The sequence below is a fragment of the Spodoptera frugiperda genome, chromosome 25 (genome assembly GCF_023101765.2).
Source record: "Spodoptera frugiperda isolate SF20-4 chromosome 25, AGI-APGP_CSIRO_Sfru_2.0, whole genome shotgun sequence".
Taxonomy (NCBI): domain Eukaryota; kingdom Metazoa; phylum Arthropoda; class Insecta; order Lepidoptera; family Noctuidae; genus Spodoptera; species Spodoptera frugiperda.
Window position 1 is genome coordinate 4,393,850 of NC_064236.1, and position 11,693 is coordinate 4,405,542.

At 36.6% G+C, this 11,693-nt stretch overlaps 1 protein-coding gene across 1 annotated transcript in view; it reads left to right on the forward strand.

The window, feature by feature from the left end:
• LOC118267030 (alpha-mannosidase 2-like) overlaps positions 1-11,693 on the forward strand; it is an 81,113-nt gene that overhangs the window by 65,020 nt on the left and 4,400 nt on the right. The window contains exons 3-7 of the mRNA XM_035580771.2: positions 98-168; positions 1,281-1,364; positions 10,475-10,567; positions 10,749-10,943; positions 11,509-11,620. Of these exons, the coding sequence (XP_035436664.2) occupies positions 98-168; positions 1,281-1,364; positions 10,475-10,567; positions 10,749-10,943; positions 11,509-11,620 (555 nt within the window). The remainder of the gene's footprint in view (positions 1-97; positions 169-1,280; positions 1,365-10,474; positions 10,568-10,748; positions 10,944-11,508; positions 11,621-11,693) is intronic.

The window sequence follows — 11,693 nt, forward strand, 5'->3', positions numbered from 1 at the left end:
CTAACACGAAAATTTATAATTATCTTCTTTCTCCGCAACATATTTTAAAGTTTTATTAAGAACATGAAGCTTAATATCTTGTTTTCGTTTGTTACAGGAATCAGTTACCCGGCCAGTATGGAGCACTTCAAATCTTCCCTCACTCACACCGTCAAGAGCCGAGACGAGGCAAGTATCTAACCGTACAAATCCGTATATAATATCACACCTTGATTGCACACTGTTCTACGAGGAAATGAAATTTCTCCCAGGGACGTACCACTTACCGTCGCTTAGAAATATGAAGATTCAATTGGAATGAAATGTGGGAACAACGTGGAGATTATAAATGAATGGAACTTATTCGTGTTTTAATCAAAATAATATATCGCTCTGAACGCAGTATACATGAAAGCATACTAACTTGATACTGTATAAACTCAGTATCAAATATTGAAGTCTTCCCTCTACTGTAGCGTAAAATATGCGCTTCGAAACTTCACAACTTGGAATAAACCCTTTTTCCTCATCATTTAATAAAAGATGAAGTTGACGGAAAGAGAATACTAAAATAGCCTAGTTAATGGAGGGGTCTAAGTAGGTACATGTTATTGAAAGAGATGTACAAGTTAGCGTTGACTCACCGTGTCTATAGTGGCGACAAATATTGAGTGAACAGGCTGAGACATGTCTTATATTGCGAGGTAGCATTGCAGGAGGGGCATTACATTACTGTCTCCAGATTACCTCGGGGAAATCTAAAAACGATCGGTCTTTTGAGTCGAATATAAAAGGGGAGTAAGTCATTATATGCACCAGGAGATTTTAAAGGATATTTGCAAATGAGTCTGGAGACAGGATGGGATAGTTCCGATGGTGAATAATGTAAATACCCGTTCGTGTTTGTCTCTAAACTAATGAGTTCTCGTAGCATCGCTTGCACATTTGCATTTTCAACCGTAATGTTGTTGGGATAAAAACTTGTTTAGTATATAAATACTATGTCTCAAAAGGCATTGCTAATGAAAGGTAATGATGAAATCCGATTTAATCTAAAATAACTTGATTAATTCGATGCTTTCATCTATGAGATGAATGATGAGTAGATTTTCATACTTTAGTTACAAAATTCTGATTCCTATACAACCGTATAGGTATCCAGAATTTTGCTTTAATTTTAATGGTAAAGCTATGTAGGTAGGTGCATATTATATTGACAAATACATAATAAATATGTTCAAGTTAGATAAATATAAGGTAACTCGTCTGAGTTCTATATTAACATATATATTATTTGACAGCCAACTCCGGATCAATGCCCTGCATTGAAGGAAAGCGAAGCGGACATCGACACCGTGGCGATATACCCAACTTTTGATTTTCAGGTACGTACCTACATAATACGTCTAGATATTATGTATAACAAGACTACACACAGAATGTTTGAGAACCCTGAGTATTTATATTAGTACTCGGTAGTATAAAGTAAACCGGCTTTTGCTGGAATAAAGTGAATCCTACTTAGTATTATAAATGTGAAAGCCTGTGAGGATGTTCTACCTACATATTGTTTGTTAGTCTTTCATGCAAAAGCTGCTGAACGGATCTGTATGTTGAGTACAGAACTATACAGTCCAAAATAACACACAGGCTATATTTTATCCATGGCTGTTGCTGGCTGGAGCTAGTATCGGATACTGGGGGCATTGTAGCCGCCATCACAGTTGATTAGACAGACACGGACTTATGTACTTTGAGCTATACGGCTTTTGAGTTGACAAAATTCCATACTCCATATTCATCTACAAAACAACGTCATTATTCATTTAAAAAGTTTTCTAAAGTCTAATGTCAAAGGGATTGTATCAGAGCGTGGGTAAATATGTAACTGTAGTGAGTATACGTAACGTATTCGAGTATTTACGATTGTTGCGCGTCGATACATTTGTCGTATGTTTGCCGCACGCGGGCGCGCGCCGTACTCCTGTATAAACTACATAGTCACACACCCTACATAGCCCACACACTAGAATCTCACGCATAACTAATTACCTATACGTCATTCTCTTACACACTGTAGACGGGATTTATTCAACTATGTTTTATCTTTACTCTATGGAAAATTACCTGAATGACTCAAATTCAGGTGCCGAATATTCGTACATAACAATTTAATTAACAGGACAATCCAAATAAATGTTATTGGACAATATTGCATTGGTATGTCACGGATTATTTCGTCGTTAATATGGTATTGTGTTCACAAATATGCCGAAATAGGATTTGAACAGGAATTTTGTCATATATTTGACGCTGAATAGATTCTGCGAAATATTAAATATTAGTCCCGTGTTGTTATGCTTTTCTATTGTATTTCACATAAGTATTGTGTGAAAATAATAAAAACTAAAAACAATACCCTGAACATATTTCAAATATTCAATAACTATTTACAAAAGAGAAATATAATATTCTCTTTAAATATCTAATACGTATATTCCAGTAATATTCAGAAAATGGTTGGCAATCAGCCGCAACATTTCAACATTTCAATCTACATGCAGCAAAGACTCGGAAATGGTACAACATATTTGTTTGACATCCTTTAAGCGGGAAATGATGGAAAATGGAAATGCATGCTGTGTGCTCTGTAATTCATGAGGCAACCAACTGTAGAAGAGGCTTTCGGCGGCCTGAATGCCTAAATGTATGGTTACAGAACAAATAATTAATTATTGCGGTCATATTCGGCGCCGCGCTTCGATCGTGTAACTCCTCCTTTACTTGGCGTCTTGTTAAAGCCTAGCTCCGACTAACTCCGTCTGTGAGCAATTGCCCTTACAGTTAACGTTCAAACTACTCGCTAGTTTAAAGTTTTTGAAAATGTTTAACGAAGTAGGAGACGTTTAACAAATTGAATTGATAGGTGTTGATTTTTTAAATTTAGATGGGTAGGTACTTTTTATGTGTTCGTAAATTAACGTTAGGTACACCGTCGCGCCCAATCCTTTTAACTAATATTTGTGCTATTTAAGTTCACGTTACGTTATTCGAACGAAATGAATTTACATATTTCTGACGGACCATATCTACATTTAGAAGCAATAAAAATTCAAAACAAGCCTATATCAAAATGATTGTGTAGTTGATTTTGGCACAAAATAAAAATAAAACTAAAATATGTAACAGGATTAGTTATAAGCCAAACGCAGATAAGTTGATCTCAGATAATTTAAGTTTACAAAAGTTTAAAGAAGAAAAAAAAGTATGCGCCGCAACTCCACAAACTTAGGTGCGAACTTTACATTTGCACGGCTTCTTGAAAGACGCAGAAAAAAATGTTGAAAATAGAACAAAATATAAGTACGTAATAGTTACCAAATAACCATTTAAGTGTAATAAAACTGCTAAACTGTAGGTACCGAGACTCTTTACAGAATCAAACTTTATTTTCTTACCTGCACTTCAAACGACTTGGTCGACTGTAAATAAATTAATAACATAAGTGGGACGAAACTCGACAACGAACAGTAAATAAAACTTCCACGTGTACTCTATAACAACCCTTAACGGCATTAATTAGGTATCGAGAGGTAATACGATCCGGGTAATTTTCGTGCAAAAAACTCTTGTTTTTTAATACAAATTGTACGGTATTTTCGATGGGAAATTGTATTAAAACATCATTAGCGGAAGGGATTAATTCTATCAGTAGGCTACTTCTTGTTTTATTAAAGGGGTCTGTCGCTTGGCGACCGCGTCCTCCCTTCCCTATCAGGATTCTGAATTTGATATTGTTTTTACAAGAGTTAAATAACTTGTAGTTAGTATATTTTGTAGCAAAGTTGAAGTTTATCTGTATTTGTAGTATCTGCCACCATGTATGGCTTTCACAAGCTCTGAATAACCACCATCTATAAAATAAAAAACTTAGAGCTAAAGCATCCATCATTTGACAGGTAGCGTTACATAGGTATAAGAACGGTAAAACTGGCCCTTAATATTCTTTGTGTAACAGACTAAACAAACAATGTAACTACATACTTCCAGTCAAAATTCCAACGAAACCATTGCTGTCGGGTGTTCCCATCAGAACTACGAAAACTATTTTGCATATGAATACGCTTTCATCCACAGCCCCGCACGAGATACGCCGCCATTTTAAGACTTTATCATCTTTTTGTTTTTCTATTCGCTGTCCATTAACAACAACACGCTGACATAATACCTTTTTAAATGACGCCGGCGGCCGATACTTGAGGGAAATAATACTTTCCACTTTTTCTTTTTTCCATTACTTTTTACGCGTAGTTAAAACGTACCCTACAGGTATCTACGTATATTTATATATTCAATACTTATTTGCAATGATAATACGAATAGTAAAGTTCGGTTTGGTATTAGGGAATGAGTACCGACTATTAAATTACAGTAGGTACCTATAATTTAAGAATTTAACTGCTGTTCCCATCTCATTATATCCTGTTTTGTTAAATAGACTTTTATAAAATATTATCCTTTACGACAACACTAATGGGGTGTCTGATGCCAGGCGGTTACATAGCCTGAGTTGCACTTTAGAGGTATCACGAATGCGTTACCGACCATGTGAGAAATTGGTTGGTGGAGCCATCATCTTGATGAAATGATAGATAGACTTTCGCAGATTTGTGGTATAAAGGAGACATCGTACACACACGTTCTTAATCTAATATCTCTAGACCGGACAAAATGTTTCACAGACACTACGTATACAATGTCAAACATCGATCTTAATCCATAGTTTTCGAGTTAAGATGTTCAGTTTGGCCGTTTCATCTACAAACGACGCATTAAAAATCTTAATGTATACAGAGGCTTAGCCACAAGCGAAGCTGTATGCTCTTTTACGAGAAGTGTTGTATGTCCCATCCACAACAAATTACATTGGGACACATCAAAATCCTAAACCTTAGTTCATTGTTCACGTAACTGAAAGAAGTGTGGGAGAGCAATGCTTCGGCACGAATGGGCCGGCTCGACCGGAGTGATACCACGGCCTCACAGAAAACCGACGTGAAACAACGCTTGCGTTGTGACTCGTTGTGTGAGTAAGGTTACCGGAGACTCAAATCCGCCTTCCCAATCTACCCAATTCCCGATTCTCCAACAACCCTTAAATTCCTAACCCCAAAAGGCCGGTAACGCACTTGTAACACCTCTGGTGTTTCAAGTGTCCATGGGCGGCGATTGCTTACCATCAGGTGATTCGTCTGCTCGTTTACGAGATGACTTGGATGTCCGATTCACAAATGACACGTGACGCATCAAAATCCTAAACCTTTATAACTTACAAACCTTGTTTCATTGTTCACGTAACTGAAACTTGGTTACTAGTTCACTGACGATACTAGGGTATCTGCACCACAATTAGTATAACGATCCTTTCTACGTCTTCGATAATTTCCTTATCGATCAACTACATAATCTATTATTTAGCAATGAAATTGCCTGCAATCGTCGTTTGTCATCGCCGTGATTTATTATGCAAGTTGATTTGGTGCATTCGCTGTTCTACCCACGGTTCCACTTAATTATTTAACAGTCCATGATACAGTTTACATTGTTTCGTTTGCTTTTCTTTGACCTTGCTACCGCAACGTTCTGTATCAAATTACCCAATAATAGGCTTCGTCGTAGGCGGTACTCTTTATTTGTTCAACTATTAGATTATTTATGAATGTATTTCTATCTTTAATTTTATTCTAACTTTCCTGAGACATACTAAGTTAATTATTATGTTATTGGCTTACTCACGTAACGTATTTATGTCTTAATGGCCATGTAAGGTTTGTAAGCCGCGGGCTCAGCAGACGTAAATATTTTGCAAAATCGAAAAAAAATAACCCAAATTGCTATGTACGAGTAGTACGGTACCATTATACATCAACATCATATTTCTCCGATGTTTACAGAAGACCTATTTTTTCTTGTATGCCATTGTTTGTTTTGTTTATCATAAATGTATTACGGTCAGAGGTGGGTGTTTAAGACCGATATATCAACCGAATAAGGTTGTGTGAAGGTTAGAGACTGCCTGGGGAGGTGTGGTCAAATTGATTAGCAGTCCACATCTGCCCACATTTGTTTTATATGTTTAAAAACAGATTACTTACGCAATCAATGTATGTATTGATACATAGTAATTATTTCAAAAACTAGAACTTATGTTTTATTTTGCATACGAAGCAGAAAATAAATAGCTTTGAATACATTATTATAAACGTGTTCCACCCGATTTGTAAAGTCAACGTGTAAATGCTATTGTTGAAAACTAACGAAGCCATTTCTCATAAACTAATGTAATAGTTCCACTTTACTCTTTCAATTGAGTAGGTTTTCTTTCTCCTAGTTCACAAAGTTAGTGTTGGGACTAGGTCAGGTCCTTGTTTAACCACTCATATGTTCTCTGATTGATGTTACGTTTCCAACAATAATACTTTCACTGCTCCACATTTGTTTGGCTAGTTTGAAGTCAACGTCCCTTTTCTTCACTTTACGACTTTCTTTCTTTCTTTAAATGTTGAGTGAACATGATTGATAACTGTAACCAATATGTCCGGAAGTTTTTCTACTATGTTGTAAATGTTATTGAACACATATCCATCTAACAAAATTTTATAGCAACAATACAACTGTTGTCCGTGAGAAAATAATGAAAACTGCTACGGAAAATGTAGCTTGTGCTGATGCGAGGCGACGCACACACGAGCACCGCTGGACGGCGCTTGTACACGCAACATTTGTCGATTACAATGTGAATTTAACACAATATAATGTCAATGAAAAGAATTTGGAAACGATGCGATTGTTGAAACGGACAAAATGCTATACAAAGTTTTTCACAAAACGGTCTCGTTGGACTCGGAATCCAAGCGAGTTGTTGCTGGTAACTTTGCTAATTTGTACTCAATCGTACATTCGTTTGAGGCACGGGATCGCACCGGTATGTCGTATTCGGAAGCAGCCGACTGAACTTTACAGCGTTCAAAAGTTCACGTAGTAAACGCGACGAAGTTGTTACTTGTTACCTTTTTATCGAGCGTTAACTGCAACTTATTTGATAACAATCCGACGCTGAAGCATGGCGAACCCCTTCGAGCATGGCATTTATGCTTGAATTACTTTGTTACACCTGTATCGCTTATATTGTTAAATCCGCTACGGCCCGTAATGGCCGCGTCAACTAGACTTTCTCATTTTTGTGGACGAAATCTAATACAGTTTTAAGTAGGATGGAGCTTAGCACTTTATTTGACTTACACTAAAATTCATCTTTGATTAGAAATAGGTTCTCAAATAACATAGCTCTCTCAAAACCACAACAATACGAAAACGAGTCAACTCCCCAAATTACCGATTGCGTTGTAAATCCTACTAGTGTTAAATGGTAATAATATTCTAGGTTAATTGCGAACGAACGGGTGAAAAGGTAAAGTTTCAATAATTGAATATTCGCTTTGGGTTGACACCTCACGTAATATTGGAAACGTATGGTTGCAAAGTTTGAGTGCATTCAAATAATTAAATATTGAATGAGGTTACACTCATAGTTCATGAAATATTCAAGTGGACTGTGTAGCTACAGCATCGTACAATTTTAGTCGTAAAATTTTTCATAGTAAATTAGTATCAGTTTATAGGTGGTAGATACCTAAATATAACTTTTTTTATGTAATATGTTTATCTAAGATAGTTTAACAAACTACATCAACATAACTTGCATCATTTCAATAATTCGAAGACATTATTGTAGCCACATGTGATATAGACGACCATTTAAGTGCTAAGCGTCTAAACACGGCTAGTCTTAACCCGTAGAACCGATCTTTGTACATATTTTAATTTAACGAGTATTTATACAACATTCTATAGCTCACTCGATACTTCTACGTATCGATACCTGATTCGCGTACATTTTCCGTTATTATTTACATTTCAATTTATACAATTATTGAGTATAAAAATAAATTCAAATATAAATTGACTATTTGTAATTGACTCGATAGCCGGATAAAACTGAAATATAGATTTACTGTTTGCACAAAAAATCAAATAGTGTTCGTTATTTGCTAGCTAATGTAATCAAACAATTCAGCAGAAAATATTATATTCGTTACCAAGAATTTCAAATAAAAAAGCGTAAACCCAAACTGAACAAAATAAATAAAATATACAGGAAATAAACCAAGTTGTTTTCTTCAATACCATTAAATATAATACAGGAAATTATGTACATTATGTACGAGAGAGTAAACACCATTTTCCTATGAACACGTGTAGGTAAAATCATAAACTAACACCGTATTTACGAGTGTGTCGGGAAAGTAAAGCTTTTCTTTTCATATCAATCAAAAAGTTGTTTGCCATATTGAAAGGAGACCGTTCGATTAGCAGTTACTTACTGGGTTGAAAGAGCTCGTAACAGTTCATGAAAACCAAATAAAAACGGTTGCATTTTCCTATGAAAAATGTATGTTTGAGTTGTATGGCAGCAATCGCGCCAGTGGTTGCGGAATGCAAGTAGCTAGTATATGGAAAGTATATAGATTAGGTAGGAGTATAGCAATTGCAAAAAACTAGTACCTAAGCGAGGGTTGATATCGCAAACTGTTAACAATATTTTCTTTTACAATGAGTAATAAAATACATGTTTATCGATTAATATAAGCTTTATAAAATACAATCCGTACACCTTTTTTTTTTAACAATGTTGTCCCACTCTAGGATTTTGCCTACGTCGTAGTCGGGTGCATTTACGAACATACAAGTTTACATACACATGCCACCTAGCCCCGAAACAAAAATTTGTGGATCACACAAAGATTTGCTCCGTGCGGGAATTGAACCCAGCCCAGCCGCCCGCACCAACGGTGCAGTCAAATATCATTTAAGCATGATCAATGATAGTAAACTGTCTTGCGATATAATATAATTGAACAGTATTTCTGCACTCCATGTCTCTCAAAGTTCTGTTGAGAACCCCTCTCAAAGGAGCAGCGTCTCAAACGTATTGTTAAATGGAACTTGGACGTTTAAAGTCGGACATCTAATAAGTACTTCTTAAACACTTATGCTTTGTGCATCGTCCAGGTGCACTCTACCCGCGTGGGGTGTACAATAACTTGAAAGTTCTGCATATTTCACAGCAAATAAAACTTCTTTATAAGATTTTCCTTCAGTGTACGCAGACACTAAGCGGGCTCCGAACATTGCTTTTGTGATAGATAATCCAGTATCGGAGAGGTGTGAAATCTTGTTCACTACGCTTGTCAAATAAGATTTTAAGTTAAGATGGGTGTGGATGTGCCTCACACTGTCAGATAATAATAATGTAGTTTAATGTGTACCTATGTCGGTTAGACGTTTTCGGGTTCGATAAAATCTTGGGCAAAAGTTGACTGGCTACTCTAATTAGATTTAATGGCGTGATGTTGTGTTTTGTTTATCTGTCGACGTAGCAACGAGGGTTAGGCCGCGGGCGGGGACCTAATACTTTTTAATTTGTATCAGTACTGTCTTTAAAAATCGAATTGTAAGTACGCCTCTTTCCTCAATATAGAATACCCTTCACCTTGATTGGTTCACTGTAATCAAGCTAAATGAATTGAAGGGATAAATAAATAATGTATGTCGCTTAAAAGGATCCATTTACTGAGTACGGGTACCCAACGGATTTACTAAGGGTTTCTTTTATTTTTTCTATTATGAAGCTTGATGTATAAGACTGAAAAGTAAAATTTCGTAGCATTACAAATTGAAAATAAAGTGGATACTGTACATAACACACAAATTAATTAGAGCTTACTGCCAAATTATTTTGAAAGCCAAAATTTTAGATTTTATACTCATCGGTCGTGGTTGTTCATGTCCTCGAAGTAGTTTATTTCAAAAGTATCGTCTGAAAAATAACGAATACGATGTATTGAGAGTATTTGAGTATCGAGTATTGAAATCGAAAATATGGTTCGTGAACAAATTGAGCGTTCAGCCATTGAGAATGTTCACGTGGTGTGCTGTCAAGACGAGTGCGTGGACTGATGCGATGACGGCGCGGACTGCTCGAGCATCCTCGTGATGTATTGACGTGCATCGTCGCAGTTTCACACTCACTTTCAGAAATGTAAACCAATGAAAGTTACCAGCATACCCCACCGAACAACGGCTTCTATGTCGCACCGCTTCACATACACATTTTATACATTGCAACTGCGCGCTACGCCAATCAATTTAAAACATTTTAGCCACGGACAACTCAAACACAAGACTGTTTTATTATTATCATTCTTTTAAAACCTAACAATGTTTATTGTGAAAAGTTATCACGAAACTTCACTTGTTAAGTTTCGCCAACTTTTTTCCGTACCGAAACATTATTCTTGGAATTCCTTCCAATAATATTTTAATAGGGAAACTTATTAAAGGGGCAATTGATTAAAATGTTTGTTGTTTTCAGCCGAGCTGGTTGCGTACAAAGGAATTTTGGGACAAGTCCTTCGAGGATCGGTATGAAAGAATTCATAACGACACTACACGGCCTAGACTGAAGGTAGTGTATACAGTATCAGTTTCACGTCCGCCAGTCAATTATTATGTTCTAATTTGGATATGTGACGGTTTGACACGCAGCCGGCTGGTATAATACGGACCGATTAGCAACGTGTCAAATACATGTCACAGTAGTGCATCTGAATGGCGCGAGTAAACAATGGTTCGATCTTGATTGTCAGGTAATCGTGGTTCCTCACTCACACAACGACCCGGGATGGCTGAAGACGTTTGAACAGTACTTCGAGTGGAAGACCAAGAACATTATCAACAACATAGTGAACAAACTGCACCAGTACCCCAACATGACCTTCATTTGGACCGAGATATCGTTTCTGAATGCCTGGTGGGAAAGGTCGCACCCTGTCAAACAAAAGGTACATTGTATAAGTAAATAAACCAACAACCTCAAGTTGTCTTTGAACAATTATTTTCGAGGTCAGTTATTTCTCGCAGTATTATTGTCCTGTTTTGTGTAAAAACAAGCTTGGAACATCGATAGCCAGCTTTATTCCAGACATATAACAATGGGACAAGGGTTTAAAGATCCTACCTTTCAAGTCGAACCGATAAGAAGCACTTTTATCTACTTTGTATATGAACCCCAGTAGTAATCCTCTCGGACATACTCGTACGGGTACATACATTAATCTATTCTTTGTATCCATCGAAGCACTGAGATTTGTGGATTACAATTGCAGTTCAAAAATAAATAAAAGTAACGTTTTGTTCGCCGGTCATTCATGGTTTTAATTAAACACAGTCACAATAGGATTTAAAACCGGCAGTAGGCATGCAGTCACCTGCACACTAATTACATCATGCTGCGATAAAATAATCCCGCGGTTCACTGAGCAGATTGTGGTCATTTCTTGCCGAACACTTCACTGTGTGTTCTCAGTACTCATTAGACAAAAAATATAATAATTACATTCATTACAGGCATTGAAAAAACTTATCAAAGAAGGTCGTCTCGAGATCACGACGGGCGGCTGGGTGATGCCGGACGAAGCCTGCACGCATATCTATGCGCTAATTGACCAGTTTATTGAAGGTAACACACTTTTCTTTCCCACATTTTGAGGTAATATTTGTTCGGATATTATATAATGTGATTTATTCCATAG